General features: G+C 39.4%; 1 protein-coding gene across 4 annotated transcripts in view; it reads left to right on the top strand.

The window, feature by feature from the left end:
• WDPCP (WD repeat containing planar cell polarity effector) overlaps positions 1 to 19,939 on the top strand; it is a 281,255-nt gene that overhangs the window by 117,175 nt on the left and 144,141 nt on the right. For all 4 annotated transcript variants that reach the window (XM_084623394.1, XM_084623391.1, XM_084623392.1 and 1 more), the window contains 3 exons: positions 1,460 to 1,574; positions 6,010 to 6,143; positions 13,090 to 13,281. In XM_084623394.1, the coding sequence (XP_084479520.1) occupies positions 1,460 to 1,574; positions 6,010 to 6,143; positions 13,090 to 13,281 (441 nt within the window). The remainder of the gene's footprint in view (positions 1 to 1,459; positions 1,575 to 6,009; positions 6,144 to 13,089; positions 13,282 to 19,939) is intronic.

Consider the following 19,939-nt stretch of genomic DNA (forward strand, 5'->3'; position numbering starts at 1 on the left):
GTACACCTGGGGATCAAACTCACATTGCTGATTTTCTTCAATTTTCTTCACAGACATATACACATTAAGGGTGCTGTAAAAAAAACAAACACCGACATTTTGGCAACCAGTTAGTCCACATGTGAGCAAAGAGACCCAAATTACCCTTCGCTCAGCCCCTTTTTGTCAAAATAATTTTTTTTATCATAATAGTGATGTTACCTACTGCTTATGTTGCAGTACCCTGGCACAGTAGTGGAGCGGAGGTCTTCAGTCTTTATTCTGCATTACTTTGCAATGGTGGATTTAATTCAAAATCTTACTGCTTTTTGTGATTTAATTAGGCAAAATCAAAGCTTCACTTGTCCCTCTCACCAAGCAGCACCCTTTATGCCACGCTATGGCATCAGAAAGTCTGCAGTCCAGTCTGTGCCGCTTAACAGAGGTGACTTTAATAGAGATGTTTGATTAACTCCGAAATGTGCCTGAGACACTCTCCTGCCTGTATTTAGGCTTTAAGTTCCTCCTTTATTACGAGACCTCTGAGACCTCATGCCAGACAACATTATTAGTGTATGAATTCATTAGGTGCCCATCACTGGGGTATCTAGACACCATAATGTACATTTAAAAGCACATGAATGATCAAAGATAATAGGGATGGAAGAAAGTTTTAAACATCTGTGTGCAACTGAGGTGTGATTAAAGTTCAAGTGCAACTTTTTAGAGCATCTGATGACTGAGGATATGACGGTATTCTTTATAATTATTCAATATCTATATAGCGGTAGCACCCAAAGACCCAAATTTGCTAAGTGCTGTACAAACACATAAGAAAAGATAGTACCCTAATGTGCTGTGCACCCGCCTCTGAATATCAGATCCCTTTCGTGTGTGTCAAGTTGAGCACCCAAGAACTGAGGCATCCAAAAATCACTAAACACTTCTGAAAATCTTGGCTTTAGTTTTTAAAATGTCTGTATACACGAAAATGTTATATAAAGCATACTACAGCTTTAACTATGTTTTGTCTGCGGGATGAAATACAGCAGGGAAAAAATGCAACATAATGTGTCTTTGGTACTTAAAAATACACTTGCTGATAAGACTGGCCTCTTTATCCATACAAGGCAGGATTTCAATCACAATTTTCAGCATCTGAATTCAGTATAATCCAACCAACATAATGGAGATTTTTGGCCCATAATTTTGAAGTGATCCACGTAAAATAGTTATTGTACACATGTAATTTATAGTCGCAATACATTTCTCTTTTGCTCTTTCATTCTGTTTTTCTTTTTCCTTGATAAAGCTTTCATAGTGCATATAATATATTTTGTTGGGCAAGATAAAAGATTTCTTGTTATTTTGTAAATTAGATTACTATATGCCAGAGAGGGATGTTAGTATGTACTTTGGAACATTCGAGTTTCTTAATTATTGTTTCCTGATGTCTTATTTTCTGGCTTCTTGGATTTAGCTCCTCTTTCGTTCAGGTGTACTGGTGTCCCTAAGCCTTTCTGGGCCACAGCTGGAGAAAGTGGTGATTGACAGGACCCTGGCAGGGAAGCTCATCTCCAACACCATCAGTGATGGTAATTACACCCATGTGCAAATCAATTGCCTACATTAACAATAGAGCAGGAGAAATAGTATGTCAACAGGTAGACTAATTATTGCCACTGGGGACTTGCAAACACAACAAGTAATTGCATGTAATGCCATAGTTAGAACCCTCAGGACCAAGAACAGTTTGGGAATAATACTTAACATCAAAGTTATCAGTCTTGTCAAATACTGAATGGATTTTCTAAAATTCATTTTCTTACACATTTTAAACAATAGCACATGAAGTTGTTTGCATGCTTACTTCATATACAGGGAAAAGTGACAGAAGCAGATAATAATGAAATAATTAATTACCCAGGATTTTTACATATACAAAATGCTCAGTTATAAAAAATGGCAGAATAGCAATGCACATATTGAGCTGTACTGGCTGCATTTCTAGATTGCCATCTCTAAGGAAATCAATATTTCTAGTTATTTATGACTGCTATTTCAATGAGATGTGTTTATTTAAAAATCCAGTGTATATGAAATATGTCAGTTTTCAAGAGCTTTGTAATATGAAAGTCTTCCTTATTTTTATTTTGTTAATGTTCCGCTGCCAACCTCCACTGAGAACTGTAATCAAACATTGGTATCCTGGCATCTGAATGTCTAAGAATATGCAATTTCAGTTTGAGCCTGAGCAGATGTGAATTTTATTCTGAATACTCAAAGAAAGCTTAAGTCCAAGTTTATATATGAGCATACATCTGAGTGCACAAGAGCTCCTTTTGATGTTTGGAGTTATAGGCCCAGATCCACAAAGGGACTTAGGTTCTGTGACTGTCATTTAGAATTCCCTGGCTTTTATCCTTTTTCCAGAGCTTTTTTAAAATTAAAAATTACTTAAGATTTATTAATTTTTAAAAATGATTAGACTTAACTGTCATACCTCTCAAGAAAATTGTAACAATCAAAACTGTACTGCCATAGTTAGGGTTACATAACAGTCTCCATTCCATCCTTTGTTTTTACTTGCTCATCACTTTCTGAAATTTTCAACTTTCAGTTTAAAAATGCCCAGGTCTGAAAGTGAAATATTAATAAGAGAGAGAGAGAAAAAAAAGTCTTTTCTATTTTAAAAAGTAAATTTTTGTGAACTTTTTGGAGATCTCTATTGCCCAGACAACAGGAGTTGAAAGTTTGCGAAACAGTGTAGAGAAGAAATTTGTCTGGAAGACACTGGGTTTAATTTGCCCTAATTGTGAGGCTTTTAGAGTCTGTTTTATATTTGGTTTGGGGTTTGTTTGTTTTTGCTATCATAAAATGTGCAGCAAAGAATGGATATGCTGCCCATGCATGTGGAGCTAACTTATTTACAACAGAAATGTCCAATCATACATTCTGAGGACAGACAAGTATACCTGGGGGTGAGAAAAGATCTGTTGCCAAATTTGAATCAGTTTATGCAATGTCAGATTAAAGCCCAAGAAATTCACTTAACATGCTACAGATTTAGGCCCTGATCTTCCAACCTGACCCAAAGTGACAGACACACCCATACAGAACCCCATTGAAGTCAGTGAAAGTTTGCCTGGCCACTGGGGTCCATCTGCATGAATCAGATTGCAGGATCAGGGCCTAAATAAACAACAAAGAGTATGGAAATCTGCTGCCAAACAAGGCCACCTAAATTCACAAATAAGTAGCTTCATAGTTAACTTCCTTCTCTTAACTTCCTGCACTTAAGGAAGCCTCTGCTGATGATTGAAAATAAACTAGTATGTGGGTTCTAACAAACTTATTAAAATAATTTCTCATTGCTCAATGGTATTTAATATATAAGGAGTCTAAATCCAAAGCTATCAATCCATTTTAACAATGATATATGTAGAAAAAAATAGGAAATATTACCAAGATGTCACAAATGTGCGTAACTTTTATGATCATTATATTATATGACTTGAGAAGTAGCATGCCATCGTAAAATTATAGATTTTAACATGCATCCACAAGGGGCAGAACTAAGGTTGCATATATAACCTTAACTTTAATATTTCCTGACTTCTGAGTGTTTAGCCATTCAACCTTAATATTTTATTAAATATAATTTTGATCTGTGGAATATGTACAAATTTGTGGCTGCAACTGTGAAGGAGAGACACTTATTTGTTGTTAGTTTAGTTTATTATATTTTGTTATAACATAGAATAGAATTAGCTAAATAAAGAAAAACTTGGTATGGAAAAAGACCCCATTTACATAAATCAAAGCCACACAACTCTCAGAACAGGCAGGATTGTCATAACTATCATCCATGTCTCTTGACATTTCAAAATTCCTAAATTCTGTTGTGGTCTCATGACAGGCATGTGCTGGATTCATAGCCCGATACCCTACCTAATATTCAAAAGCTTGCTGGGGCATTATGACCCTGTACAGCAGCATTCCAAGTCACTTTAAGGGGCTCTGTGGGCAATGGTATAACCAGAGTTGACCGTTGTTTTAGGCCTAATCTGGTGCAGGAAGTACGCCTTTTCCTGGGTGTGCTCATCTAAGCAGATACTCCAGTTTTACTGGTATTGATGACAACTGAATGTCCTGAATGTATGCCTGATTCAGGAAAGAAGAATTATGAATGGACGGCAATCCCTCTGATAATATCTTATACCCCTCCTTTTCCTCCCAACCCTCTCTTGAAATCTTTTCCCACACCCAATCCTGTAATTTAGCTTTGCACCCTAGCTATCACCAGGTGGCTCTGAATGACCCAGCTGTGCTGCCAGTCTAAACAATAAGAGTCACCTTTCCTGTTCCCCGCCCCTTCAGCCAATACCCAGGCAACCAAAGCTTTGCAGAGACTGAAGAGCTAACTTTCTCTATTCACCATTCCCACCTGCTCATGGGTCCCCGATCCCTAGTCTGTCTTTAGACCCAAATTTCAGGAGTGTTCTGAGGTTTGATGTAGGCCTATCTCTAGTGTAGCATAAATATATGTTAAAGTTTATTTCTAGTAATACAATGTATGCAATTGCATATATACAAAGAGGCCATGTCTATAACTTTAAATTTTCTTGTGCGTGTTAAAATCTCAGCTGTAGCATCAAATGGGCAATGTCAGATAGTTTAGGCCCAAAGTTTTGTTTCAAAACTTAGTATTAACAGAGTTGTGTTTATGAAATTTTAAATATCAGTGATCACAGTTTGTTTAAATCCAAACATTTTTCTTTGTCGTTTGCATACCAAATGTTGCAGAATTGTGCTAATACCTTACAATCTGAAAGTGCAGCTGGCTATAAAACAGACTGCAAATAAAAGCAAAGCTGACTAGTTTATTTTCTTTGTTCAAGTGGCGTGTAGTGCAAGAGTAAGCTATCAATATCAATTATGAAAAGTATGTTATAAAATTCTTATATATTTAAGAATCTAGGGTCTTAGTCACAAATGCAAGGCATTTTTAAATTGAATTTTTTGACCAGGTAATTTATTTAATTTTTTTTACCTGATGGTGTCTGTTTCGTATAGGTTTCTGCATTTAATTCTTGAAAATAAATCATACTATTTAGACTATAGTCATGGTTCTGTCCAAAGAGGAATTTTCAGTCATCTGATACTAACTATCAGTTGGCTGTCTGAACACTCAGACATTCTCTTACAGGTGTTCACAGTTCAGAGAGCAGTGCAATGTTTGGGGGAAACCCTAAATTGTTAGCAGTGTTGTATCGCTCATTTTCTTTGTTCACCTTTGTTTTCTCTGTTTGTAGTGCTAGTTAATTAATTTTACATTTAAATATGTCTATTTATACTATATGGTAACACCATTGTGATTCCATAGACATTTTCCAGACTTCAAGGGAGTACATCCACTCTTAGACATGTATGTGGTTTAGATCAAGAGCACAGAGGAAGAATGTCATGTGTAAAGCTTTCAACTGGTTCATTTTTGCCCATAGCAAAAATGTTATAAGGAATAACATTCTTGACTGCTGTGGTAGTATCTGGAATCTTACTGCTGCTACATCACTTATTGTTTATTCTTGACGGGTGATGTAAAATTACCAAATCCAGCTCAAATAATGATTTGCATTTGACCAGCCCAAATGCAAACAATGTTGTACAAAGCCACGATCCCAAAATATCAATGGGAGTTGCTTTGGGCAAGGGACTGAGGAAGCTACCAAGATGAGGATGGGGTGGGGTGGGAATAAAACATATGTCTGATTAGAGTGATAAGTATAAGATAATTTATTCAGTTTTATTTAATCTGAGTACTCCCTAAGCTTTATTTCTCATTTCCAAGAAGATCCTGGCAAGATGACACATTGATGTCTTTTAGGAGATTACACAGGCTTCAATGTAATATTTAAGACATGGTCTTGAAAAAATTGCTTTTTGCAGTGTCTCAGTGGAGAGCTCAGTAATTTGTTTTGTTATTGGTAGTAGGTATTACAGTGGTGACAATTTTTATTTGTTTTTCAGCTGTTCTTACAGACAGTTTCATCATCTTGTCATTTTGGGAGCAAAACAAACTCTGCTTCATTCAGTTTACAAAGAAGACAGGTTCTCCTGATGTAAACAAAAGACTGGAAAAACTCTCATCCTTGGATTTTAAGGTATAGCTGTCAATGATGTCTGTAAATACCCTAGTCACTTTATGTTATGGACCACTACTACTGTTGGGTAGAGTATTGCACAGTAAAATGCTGGTCTTTGACATAGCTCTTTACCTGCCATTCTAATCAAAATTCTTTGATTGAATTTTTGTTGCAAAGTCAGAAAATATCTAAATGGAATGGTATTTTATTACTTTTTTTTAAAAAAAAAATTGCTGTGCCAATACGGGTCCAATTTTTCATATATTTACTGTAAGATTGTTACAGTTATTTAGTTTAAAGATTGCTACAAAGTTGATTGAGGCCCAAGTAGGAGGTGTGACGTTTAATTATTCATCTGTAGAAGACCTAGAGTATGTGGATGATATTGGAGAGACTACGGGCCAACTACAGCTAATGCTGGAAGAGCTGCAAAAAACGGCAGGGTGATAAAACCAAAGCTATCCATGCCTCCTATAAAATGGAAGCTAATGACCTGCTGGCATGACAAGTAGAGGACAATGGCATTGAATGGGTGAATAGTTTTATCTGTTTGAGTAATCGGTTGACAGCAGGCACTTCTGTATCTGGAGGAGCTGCATGTTGGATCACATTAGACACATTTCAGCATCTTCAGAGGCCTCTGATTGGGTGGCAGGATGTCTAAAACTAAGATCTGAGTATTCAGTGCAGTAGTGATGGCAACACGATTGTATGGAGCAGAACCATGGCTGTTTAAAAACGGCTGAGGAGAGGAAACAAAACAGTTGTTAGTGCCAAAAATTAGGTTGATTTGATTTTTGTCACAAATGAGGAGACACTTAGATGATCCCAGCAAGCTGCAGTCTTGCACCAGCTGAGGACAAGATGACTGCAATGGTGGGGTCATGTCCAACATACAGAAGAAGGTATTCTCTTACAGAAGGTTTATAGAGCTGAGGTTGAAGGAAGCAGAGCATGAGGCCAACCATGATGAGGTTTGAGGATGCAATTCTGAGGGATTTAAGAACTGTAAATCCTCCCAGACTGACTCTTGTCAAAGGAAGAAGACTTGCAAGGGACTGTTCAAAATGGAAATCCCTTCTATATACCACCATGGATACATCATAGCCACATGAATCTGCTGCTGCTGTGTTACAATTGTTCGTAGAAGCCGTAATTCTTCCTCTAGTTACAATGCTCATTTCCTAGGCATATGGGAGAAAGGGTGGCTTTATGGGTAAAGCACTGGACTAGGACTTGGGAGATATAAGTACAGTTCCCTTGGGCAAGTGGCTTAATCTCTCTGTAACTCAGTTCCCCAGCTATAAAATGAGGATTGTGATACTCCCTTTCTCCTGGCTTTTGTCTCTTTGGATTGTAACCTCTTTGGCTTTTAGTACAATGGGGCCTTGACCTCAGCTGGGACCTGTAGGCACTAGTGCAATATAAACAATGATAATAATCCTCCAGGTTCTCTTTGAAGGCCATTAGCTTCAAACAGAAAGGTTGAAGTTTCTAATTCACTGCAAGAATAGAGGCTAGAGGCTAGAAAGATATGTAGTAAGCAAGAGGAGGGGAGTTTACACATATTACAACCTGGATAAATATTAAGGGAAACAACCTTATGCTAGCTAGTATTTTCCTCCTGATCACCTCCAGGTAATTTGTTTCATTGTATATGAGCATTTGCATCTAGGTATCAGGCTTTTTCAAGGATGTGTTTAATTTAAGTTTTGTCATACACATTTTAACTTGCAAGGTAGGAATACTTTCTGCTAGGGTGAGTAATACATTTTCCAGGCTGTTTCAGCTCAAGGCCTCTTTTCAGCAGTGACTTGTGTTTGCGAGATTGAGCCAACCTCTGTAACATGGATTTGAGACAGTTCACTGTTCACTAGGAATTGAGCTGATACATAGTTTACTTTAAAATGATGCACACTTGTGCCTTGCCCATAGGTATTTGCTAAGGTTGCTACTTTAGAAGCAAGATTCGTGATCTCTATGCCCCTAAACTTTGGGAAACTGTAATGAGCTCATGCTTACCATGATCGTTTCCTGGTAAGGGCTATATCTCCTATGTTTGCTTTATCCTTATATATCACAGTTTTCTTCTGGATACTACTAAGCATGTTTCTGGACCTAACTGTGGTGACTGTTTTCTTAGGGAAGAAGGAAAACCTAATCTATAGAAACATCTTACTATGCTAGGAAACCAGACATACCCTCTGTGTTCCTTAATAGGGTTGTTGTGTTTTGTGGTTTGCTGACACAGCTGAGCTTCTGGAAGACTTCTATGTATGACACTAACATTGCTTTCTCTAGATCAGTGATTCTCAAACAGGGATACACGTACTCCTGGGGGTACACAGAGGTCTTCCAGGGGATACATCAAACATCTAGATATTTACCTAGTTTTACAACAGGTTACATAAAAAGCACTAGTGAAGTCAGTACACACTAAAATTTCACACAGACAGAATGAGAAAGTAAGCAATTTTTCAGTAATGGTGTGCTCTGACATTTGTATTTTTGTGTCTGATTTTGTAAACAAGTAGTTTTTAATTGGAGGTAAAACTTGGGGCACGCAAGACAAATCAGGGTCCTGAAAGGAGTACGGTAATCTGGAAAGGTTGAGAGCCATTTCTGCTCTAGAAATCAATGGGAATGACTATGGATTATGTTTTGGCCAGACCAAAAAAAAAGGCATTAGCATTTTTAATGGCATGCTCTTTTGTGTCAGGCTTACTAGTTAGGCAGCAAAATATAATTTTAATTATCTTTAAACTGCAGCAGTGTGAGCCACCACAAAGTATTATTCATCATTGTAAGACTCTTATTTCAGCTTTCTGTAGTAAAGTAACAGGGGCGGTGAGTTATATGGGCCCATGATGCCCGGGCTCCTGCAAATTCAGGGCCCAGCTCCACCAATGTTCGGGGCTGGGTGTCTCCCCTGGCCCTGCCTGCTGCCTCTGAGCGTCCCTGCCTGCCCTGGGCAGCTGGCAGCTGCCCCCTACAGCTCCGCACTGCACTCCCTCGCTGGCTGCTCCTGCTGCTGCTGCTGGCTACAACTTAAGGAGCGGCACTGGGGGCAGGCTGAGGTGGCTGCTGCACCTGCGGAGGGAGGAGGGGAGGAGGCGCATGGCAGCCCCCTTCCCCACCCGGGCAGGCGATGCTGAGTCGACTCCGAGGAGGGGTTATCCTGGCTGGACCTCCTGAGCAGCAGCCTGGGTTGGGGCTTGGGTGACTATCCTGCTGGGGGGGCCGGGAGGGCTCCCCCACCCCCGGAGCTCGCTGCTGCTGGCGGGGAGAGGGCTGGGGGAGTCCCTCCTCTCTGGCCCCCAGCTCCGGGGCAGCCTGCCTGCTGCACCCCAAACTCGTCATCTCTGGCCCAGCCCTATACTCCAAACCCCCTCCTGCATCCTAACCCCCTGTCCCAGCCCAGAACCCACTCCCTAGCAGCCAAACTCCATCCCAGAGCCTGCACCCCTCCCGCACCCAAACATCCTCCCAGAGCCTGCACCCCTCCCGCACCCAAATTCGCTCCCAGAGCCTGCTCCCCTCCCACACCCAAACATCCTCCCAGAGCCTGCTCCCCTCCCGCACCCAAACATCCTCCCAGAGCCTGCTCCCCTCCCGCACCCAAACATCCTCCCAGAGCCTGCTCCCCTCCCGCACCCAAACATCCTCCCAGAGCCTGCACCCCAAACCCTCTTCCGCACCCAAACTCCTCCCAGAGCCTTAGGCAGGTGTGGTGTGGGGGCGGGACTTAGACCTCTTCTGGGCACCACCGTAAATTATACAAACCTGCTGCCCCTATAAAGTACAAATATTCAGAACTGTACTACCTTGGTCAAACCAATGTACAATATCTAGATCACAGACACAGTAAGCAGTAGAATTGTCATCAACAATGATAAGAATCAAAGAGACTCCTAAATGGGAAATCTGGGGCACTATAACAGTGTTGCCTTCTTTTCTAAACCAGTTCCTGGACACTGACCTTATTCACAGGAGCTGGGCGCTTTGTCAGAAGGGCAGAGGAAACCAATGTAAGAAGGTTTGGTTAAAGCATAGGACTAGGACCCAGAAGTTCTCGGTTCAGTCCTTGTCTCTGCCACAGACTCCCTGTGTGACCTTGGGCTATTCACTAAATCTTTCTGTGTCTCCCTGTTGTGCCATCTCAAAGAGATGTATTAGAATTGGAAAAGATACAGAGAAGGGAAATAAAAATAATTAAGGGTAACAGAACAGCTTCCATGTGAGAAGAGATTAAAAAGACTGGGACTGTTCAGCTTGCAAAAGAGATGACTGAGGGGGGATATGATCGAGGTCTGTAAAATCATGAATGGTGTGGAGAAAGTGAATAAAGAAGTGTTATTTAGCCCTTCACGTGAAACAAGAACCAGGGCTCACCCAGTGAAATTAATAGGCAGCAAGTTTAAAACAAGCAAAAGGAAGTACTTCTTTACACAGTGCACACCTGTGGAACTCCTTGCCAGAGGATGTTGTGAAGCCAAGACTATAACAAGGTTCAAAAAAGACTTAGATAAATTCATGGAGGATAGGTCCATCAATGGCTATTATCTAAGATGGTCAGGGATGCAACCCCATGCTCTCGGTGTCCATAAGCCTCTAACTGCCAGATGACGATACTGAATGACAGAGAATGAAACACTTGATTTTCCTGTTCTGTTCATTCCCTTTGAAGAATCTGGCATTGGCCACTGTCAGAAGACAAGATACTGGGCTAGATGGACCATTGATTTTATCCAGTGTGGCCATTCTTACATTCTCATGTTCTTATTTGTAAAAGGAGGATAGTTCTGGTCCCTTTTAAATTGTAAGCTCTTTGGTACAGGGACCGTATTATACTATGTCTTTGTTTAGTGCCTGACATAATGGTGTCCAGTCTTGGTTGGCACTTCTAGGCAGTATTGTAAGTAATCGTGAGTCAGTCGGGCTTATTTTCTTCTCAGTTTTATGGATAGTTTTTTATTTTTAGCCTTAATGCTTGGAGGCAGAAAAATCGTTTTGCTTTTCTTCTGCATGTCTTTGACTAGCAGGATAGGCAGACTTGGCTTTGGAGTTTACTGTTTATCTTTGGAATGTACTCAAACTTTCTGATGAAGTATTAACTGTACAGATGTTTGGTAGTTAGCTGGAAATTTGATTTATATACAATATATACCCACGTGAATCCATCATTGTCTGCATCTTTTTCCTTTTTGAGAAGTAGCATCTTTGGTACCATCGAGACAATGACACTTTGAATAAAGATAATTGGAGCTATTATGCGAATCAACAGCACTATGTAGTCTTGGAGACTGGCAAAACATAAGACCAATTACTACCAATTCCCTATTCTCAAGAGGACTGTCAGTGTTGAAGGTGTCATCTAATATATATAAGATTTTTTTTAAAAAAAACTAATAATATCATTGTTTTTAACTGATACATGATTGGTAAAATTAGAGTACAGCACTGTAATTAATATCTGGGACGGCATTTGTGCTTGTTAGCCATAAAGTATTTTTATTTCTCGTCTAAGTATGCCTTCAGTGTGTTTTTGAATAACAAAATAAAAGCTAAGTAGTTAAGTTAGCATTCCTTGGATAAACTTTACATGTATGTCATATATTTATACTTTTAAACTGACAGAATTTGGGCAAATAAAAGTGCAGGATAAATGTACTGGAAACATTGACCCTTTATAAGTTTTCCCTTCTGTGGTTCTTTAGTCCATTTCAATTTACTCAACACTGAGGAGAGAGTACAAGGTGATAAATGTTTACTATGAGGGAACAACATTGGTAATTACTTTGATTTCAGTTCCTTTTGATGTGTATTCAGGGGATGAAGAGGTCAATAATATTATGACCATGCAAATAGAAAAGGGTTCTTTTTGACCATATAAAAAACAGCAAAGGATTATTAAAGCATTAACCTTGATTTTAATGGCCTTGGTTGAGTGGTGAGATCACAATTTGGATGAGCCTGATTATTTACTAAATACAATACATAAATGCAACGGGTTCTTAACACCCATTGCACTCTGGCATTATCGCATTACTGCCATCCTTTGTTGCTTTGCAGACAGGAATATGAAAGCAATCTGTCATGTAGTGAGACTGGCTCCAGAAGCATTTCTCTGATAAGAAGACCCCCTGCCCTTTGCTAGTGTCTGGTCCAGTAGGCTTAGCCATGCGCTTAATCCCCAGAAAGTGGTTCGATTATTGCTGACCAGCAATGGCAAGATAGTTTTTTTTTTTTTCCCCTAGCTATCAACCTTCCATTAATTCCTTAAGCAGAAATGCGGTGCAATCTATATTTCCTTGGCATGTGTCACCCAGATGGTGCACTGCTCATGTTTTCAAATAACCATGCTCCAAAATAACATAGTTTGAATAATAAATTCCACAAATCCTTCCTGAGAAATAGAGGCACAATTCTCAAGAGCTGCATAAACTTTACGCATGATGCTGTAGCTCATCCACATTATGCAGAAAAGTATATAGTCTGTTACCAAATGGGTATTTGTGGCTGGATTCCTTAATTTAGGGGGGAAATAAACATTCTCTTTTAAACATTGTGAGCTGTCTTTAATGTTTGATGATGTGTCTTAAACAGTTGCCTTCACTCCTTGGTCAGCATCACAGAACTTGTCATTTAATATGGCTGGGTTTAAATCCTGTGTAGGTCGATGCTGTCAAGTAACCATGACTGTACATTTTGGTATTGATTGGAGTCATTGCAGTAAATTCCTGCTTAACTCACATCCTTCTCCTTCCCAATCCCTTCCCCATAGATAAAATTGTGGGTGAGCATGTGTCTTTCTGTCTGGACAGAGATTTCTTACATTTAGATGTAGCGTATATGAATACATATACACACATTGTCCTCTGTGTGTATATATTTACTTGCAGTAAATGCTCCCAATATGTTGTTTTTATAACTTTAAATATTTCCTGCATTTTTTCTCCATCAGATTGCTTATATTGATATACCTGGACCAGCAAGTAGAAGGATAAAACGTCACCTGTCAATAAATTGTATCCAAGATATGGTCATTTGCTGGTGGTCACTGACTAATGACGGAGCATGGCCTTGGTCTCCTATTTCCAGTGAGAGGGACAGAGCCAACTTATTGTTATTAGGCTATGCACATGGGAGACTAGAGGTAAAGTTCTGAACTGTATCTTATTACTTAATTTTCAGATTTGCTAACAAATAAGAACAATCAACTCAAGTTTATACCTGGGGTTGAAACATGCCAGCCGTTATAAAAGCAGCAGTTCTCCAATTCATGACAAATAACTTAATATTATTAATGTATTAACATTATTTGTTTTTATTTGCACTTCAAAATTGGAATCTATGTGCAACTGAATAAGGAAATTAAATGTATATAAGAGCATGTTATAGCATTACCACTTTATAGAAAATACAGGGTAGGACAGCTAGCCTATAGAAAAACCTGTGGGGGCTGCCTGAATGCTCAAAAGTCAGAGTTTTACATTGTTTGAGATGCTATTATTTTTATAACATTTTAAAACAACATTAAGAGCACAGAAATGCACTCAAAAATAATAACAAACACTAATGCATCTACTTTGTAAACTGGTTGTGTTAAAATCATGCAGCCAACCTTTTTTACCTCTGGTGAGAGAAGCAGAGGTACAAAATTCCTAATAATAAAATCTGAATATGGTCTTCCAATTAGCCCAATAGTTTAGTAGTTCAGTCGGGGGAAGGGGAGGGTAGCACAAGGATGCAAGAATATTTGAAAAAGTTTAAGCCAACGCAGTGTTGGGAGGTGCAAGTCAGGAGATGCTAGGTAATGAGTATAATGCTTATTTAGAATGATAGGATCTGTCCTCTTAATCTTATCTGAAGTAGAATATGAATTTATATACTAACACACAAGAAGTAAAAATCTGGGCCAAAAATTCACATATCTCAGTCCTATTTCTAACCTCAGGATATATGTAAATCCCTTATTGAGGAAGCAATTTGATTAAATCCCTTTAAAAACTCTTCAAATATCTTTAATTAAACACTAGTAACAATCAGAAATATGTAGTATGATCAACACCTTTCATCAGTGCTACATTTACTTGGCCTTTGTTTTTAGTTGCTGGCTGAGTGTTTGCTCCTTAAACTGCTGTAATTGGTAATGGACAAGACACTGAACTGGGACTCAGTTCTCTTGGGGTCTGTTCCTAGTTATGAAGGAAATGCAGTCTATTGGTCAGAGCAGGGCATCTTTCTCTGCTGTAGGCAGCAGCCAGCTTCATTTTAAAATCTTCACCTTACATAAGAAATTTGATTCAAATATTCTCAAATGGATTTAATTAACTAAAGCCTACGCATGACCTTTTCGCAATAGTCCACTCTTGTAAGCAATAGTATCTATTCCTTTATACTGGAGATGTATCAGAGTTCTAGTATCTTACAATTATTGCCTTGATAACCAGTGATCCTTATGAATTTTTCCCTTGACATTTTCTATATATATTGGAAATGTTATGGAAGAAGAAAATGTAGTTGATACAGTTTGTCTATATTATTTCTAAGGTCTGATTTCTATCACTGTGGTATTTAAGTACCAGAGTATCTAGACCGTCATAGCGAGGTACTTTCTAGCCACATTTCTTTCAGTTAGCATCCCACCATTAGTGGTCTTCTTTGACTCTTCGCTTTCCTTCTTCCCACACATCCACACTGTTGTCAAATCCTGGTGCTGCTTTCTCCACAACTTATCAAAATATGTGACCCATTCTTTCTGTCCCAACAGATAAAAAGCTTGTCCACTCCTTGGTCAGTTTCTTACAGTCTCTTCCTTTGTGGCCTCCTCTCACCCCCAGTACATCCAGAATGCAGTTTCTAAAATGATGTTCCATGCCTGTTGATCAGACCGCATCATTCTTCTTTTTGAATCTCTGCCCTGGCTCCCCCATAATTAAATGCTAGTAACAATCAGAAAACAGTCATATGATCAGGTACTGTACCATGTTTAAACTCTCATTCTCCACTCTTATCCTACGTAACTTTCGCTTCATAACTTCACCTGACTGCTATTGCAGATCTTACTGTGACCTCACTTACCTCCTTGCTCCACCAATGATGCCAGCTTTTCCATCCCCTTTGGTTTTCTCACCTTTCCATACCTTCTTCCCGATGCCCCCTATAATAGCCCTCCTAATCCAAACAGAACAGGCTCCCAGTCTCTCCGTATTCATATCTTTCCTCAAGGCCAAACCTCTCCCCAAGATGTGGTCTCGTAATATTGTCCACATGCATTGGGGAGATGTACATTGCACATACAGTGGGGTTGCTCTGGATCCTAGCAATGCTTTCTTTTAATGAGGAAAAATAGATTAAAAAAAATGTAACATCCAGTATAAAGGGGACCTTGTGAATTATGTTATATGGAGGGTTTTTTTACATGTATTAAGTCTGAGACTAAAACGTAGATAACATCCCTTTAAAAACAGGAGCAGATGCTTTCATAGAGTCTTGTGAGGGGAAATAGGAACAAATTTAAAACCTATAATAACCAAGCAGTACTTTAAATATTTTAAGTCAGATAGTACACAGTAAAAAAAAACAAAAAAAACAAAAACACCCGGAATGATAGATTGCAATTTTGTTTACTGGAGAATGCAGTTTAAGATGTACTATATTTATGTAAGGTTTTTAATAACAGTTTGCTGTACAAAATCTTTGATTGCTTTACTGTTTTTAATACAGGAACCATTTGGATGTGTTAAATTGTGTAGGATTTGGTGGGGACCAGCCCCCAAAAGAGAAATATGAAGGTGTTTTTCTTTTTAACGAGTCCATATACAAATATATTTATTCTACTCTTTTTATTGGTAACAGTGTGCATGGTCAAAAATGCTATTTAAGTTGTTCTCCTGTGGAACTGGTGCTGCTGTTTTGCTTTTAAAAATAAACAGAGGAGTGTATCTTCAAGAAATCATTTAAAACTATTTTCTTATGAATCGATAAGATCTAACATAAAATCATCCTTGGATTAAATGTTTTGTGAGAAACATGGTGAAAAAGACAACACAGACTTTATTCTGCAAATATGAATTAAGTGATAATGGTGCCAATGATCAGATGCTGTGATAGTTTCAGACATTTGTCTTACCATGTTTATTTTCACTGCTGTTGCCCTTTTTTAGAATAATTGAAATTACTCTTCATTCCTATGGAAAAAATAATTTGTCTATGAGAGAATATTATGTTTCTTTCTCCCCCAGCGACTGTCCTTAGTAGTTAGTGCTTCTGAGTTATTTTCTCTCAAACTTGTGAAATAAACATAGTTGAGCTTTTATGAGTGAGATATATCCTTTAACAATTACGGTATTTAGAAAGAAAGGTACGCTCTATGTGACTAAATAGTTGCAATACCTAGCGTAGCCATGAAGCAGAGAATGTAAAATTTTTGATGTCACGTTTGGTTAAAAGTTCAATGAATAAATATAGAACAAAGATGATGGTGATAAATTTAAAAGAAAATAAGAATAAATGTTAGGTGGAGATGTAGATGAATGAGACTGTCTATGAAACTGTCAATACAATGCAGCAAATAAGCAGTCTGTAGTTGGAGTCTTGAGTTCTTATTTAAAATGAGTTCAAAAAGAGGTTTATTTTTTCTTCCTTATGTTGTCTAGGACATTTTACCCTAGAGTGCATCACACTTCCCACTCAACATTTCTAATTAAAGTGTTTGTTGCTGTTTGGAATCTCATGGTGTGAAATTAAACTAGCAGTTTTCTAACATGCATAAAGTAAATCAAACATTTTCTCATCTAAAAGACAGACAATTCAGTCACAGAGAGCTTATTTCTCTGTTTTCTTTGTTTTCTTTTTTATCTGCTTGGTAAGCCAATTTTCTGCTTAGAATCTACTGTTTAAAACTCTTAATTCATTCAGTATGTGGGCTTTATCCTTTCCCAGTATGCTATGCAAAAGGCTGCAATTATTTCACTGTGTAAAAGTTTGCACAGAGGAGGGTGCTACTGCCTAAATAAGGTTTATTATTTTCTTTTAAACATCAGAATAAGAGAAAACTAACATAGCTCAGGTGCTTCAGTTACAAAGATGAAAAGATTTAATTCCTTAACTTCGAATGTTATGGTTTTTGAGTTTGGATTTTAGAGGGTAGAGCATACAATATCTCTCATTCTGCTGATTAGCTAATGCAGAGCATAGGCCACTGTCATGGAAAAGGAATGGAAATATGCAACACTGGTGCATGACAGCTGCTTTAATAGGGAACACATACATAAATTACAATGCAAAACATTTTAAAATACATTTACTACAATTTGTGGTGCAGTGGTTACAAAACTAAAAAGGAGTAGTTCCTTACAGAATATAAATGGTTCTACTTCATGAAAATTACCTTCAGAAATCTCCCTTTGGAGTCACAACCTGTATTGTATGAACTCTGGAACTGTGGCCAACAGCTATCCTCAGATGGGGACTGAAAACTTAGATCTATCTATGTAAAGGAGGTACTACCCTGTTCTCCTTCCCTAATTCCTGCCTTGTTTCTGTAAATTATGTGCAGCTGCCCTGCCTACTTCCCTTGAGCACCTGAGAGAACTCTAGCTCCTAACTTCCCATTCCCAGGCTGATAGACCACTACACTGTAGCCACTAACACTTCACATTTAGTCGGCATAAATGATTAGATGTGGAGTCTAGGTTAGATATCTGCTCTGGGGATGGGAGGAGAGGCAGTCTAATAGGGAGCTTAAAAAAGGGTAAAATTGTTGGGTTGTTTCCTTGTCACCTAAATTTCACATTCCTCCTTCCATTTATCTCCCTTGTTCATTAGAAGACAAAAGCACATAGGTTGCACATGCCATAACATTTTGCTCTCAGAGTTCTTGGCGTCCATGTTGGAACTCAGAGGACACCATTTTCCCTTGCATCCCCTTAATGTACTTCCAAAGTTTAATCTGTACTCTCTTTCTGTTGATGTCAATGGGCTCGGGATCAAGCCCCTGATGAGAAGGAAGAGAATACTAAGGGCCTGGAGAGCTTTAAATAGTCAAGTGAACAATCAGAATCTAAATGGAACCATTTGAAAGAGCTCTTCTGATACCTTAACAGATTTGGCCTATAATGGCTGAAACAAAACAGGACAATAAGACTACTTAAGGACGAAATATTGTCTGTGTTTTAGCTTTAGGAAATTGTAAAGCTTGGGGCTTGTCAACCTGGTTTTAGAAATCACATCCCCATGATGCGTATTGCAGCACCGTGTAGACAAGCCCTTAGATCAACACCCCTTCAAAACGCAGACATCTTAATATGTCAGATCATTGCTTTCCTCATGGTTATCCATAAACGGAGGTACCAGCCTCCCTAATTTTCCATAATCCTCCCGATTAATTTTGCAATTACATTTAAAAACTGGTAGGATTAAGTGTGTTTTGTGTCACTCAGCCCTCAGGTCAGATGAGCCCAGTGCTGTGGCTGTGGGAGGCATTATTCTCCGTCACCAGAGCCCCATGCAGTGGCGCCCGCAGCCAGGTTATATTCATATCACACGGGGTGTACCATTTTGTCAGCCAGGGTGGGTCCTTGGTCACGTTTTGAGGTCCCATGGCAGGCGGAGCTGATTCTAGGCCAGGGGCTCAAACACATGGCAGCTGTGTCACTGCTGCAGGAAGCAGAGGGCCAGGCAAAGAACGCCAGCAGTGTCTGGCAGGGACGACACACTGGTCCCCTGGCCTTCTCCTCCAGTGTGGCCAGCAGTAGCATCTGGGCCACAGGGGCTTCTCCAGGTCTGTGACACTCCAAGCAGCTGCCTGTGGTACCAGTAAGTACTCTCCACACACCCCAGTGCCACTTGCACCTGATATTGGTGCCTTCTCTTCCTGAGCCTGGCCAACACCAGGCAGCTACCTTCCCTTTCCTCAATCAGACCCCCTTCCATCCCCGCATCTCCACTTCCCCAGCTCAGCAAGCAGCTCCTTTCAGCCCCATCTCTGCTCTCCCAACCCCACCTAATGCCTCTTTCAGCCCATCTAACTGCTCCACTCCAGCACCCCGTGACCTCCCCCATCTCCCGCCCCGGTGTACCGGGAGAGAAATTTCTACATGAAGCAGTTAAAGCACAACATGCAGCCCGTGGTTTGGGCAGTGAATCTAGCACCCTAAACCCTACTAACAAAGTGAGCCAAATACGCAAAAAACTCCACGCAAAATGGTTTCAGAATTGCTTGCGCAGGAGTGAGGATATGTTCCATATCATTGTCAGACCTGGTCATGGCTATTGACGTTTCTATGTGTTTCTTCAGCTAGTACCGCTGTTGTTTTTACTCACATCCACAGAAGTCCCTCTGAAGTGTACCACAAGCATTCATGGCACTACTCCAGAGCTCCCATCTGTGTTTGGCTTTGCACTTTTGGCACTTGATGCTGCTCCAGGCCACCTCCCTGATTTTTTGCATAAATGGCCCTGGAAGTCTCAGAGCAAGGCTGGCACCTTGGTATAAACCTTTTTCATTTTATAATGTGTCGTCAGTCACATTAATATGTAATGACTGAGGTAATTGTTTTGGAAAAAAATAACCTGGAGCCTTCACCTTCTTTTCCCTCACCACCTTTCTAGGTAGCCCCAAAGTACAAATACTGCATGCCATTAATACATGTTCTGACAGTTCAGCTCAGGAACAAAACATGGGGACTTAGAGGAAAGTGTACCTTTCCCACAAACCTTCACACAACAAATCTTTGTTTGTTCAAGAAAAATGTTCAAGAAAAGTAAAGGCAAATGTGGTGCAAACATAGCAACTCAAAAATATTCAC

Source organism: Lepidochelys olivacea, assembly GCF_965140295.1.
Source record: "Lepidochelys olivacea isolate rLepOli2 genome assembly, chromosome: 3".
NCBI classification, from domain to species: domain Eukaryota; kingdom Metazoa; phylum Chordata; order Testudines; family Cheloniidae; genus Lepidochelys; species Lepidochelys olivacea.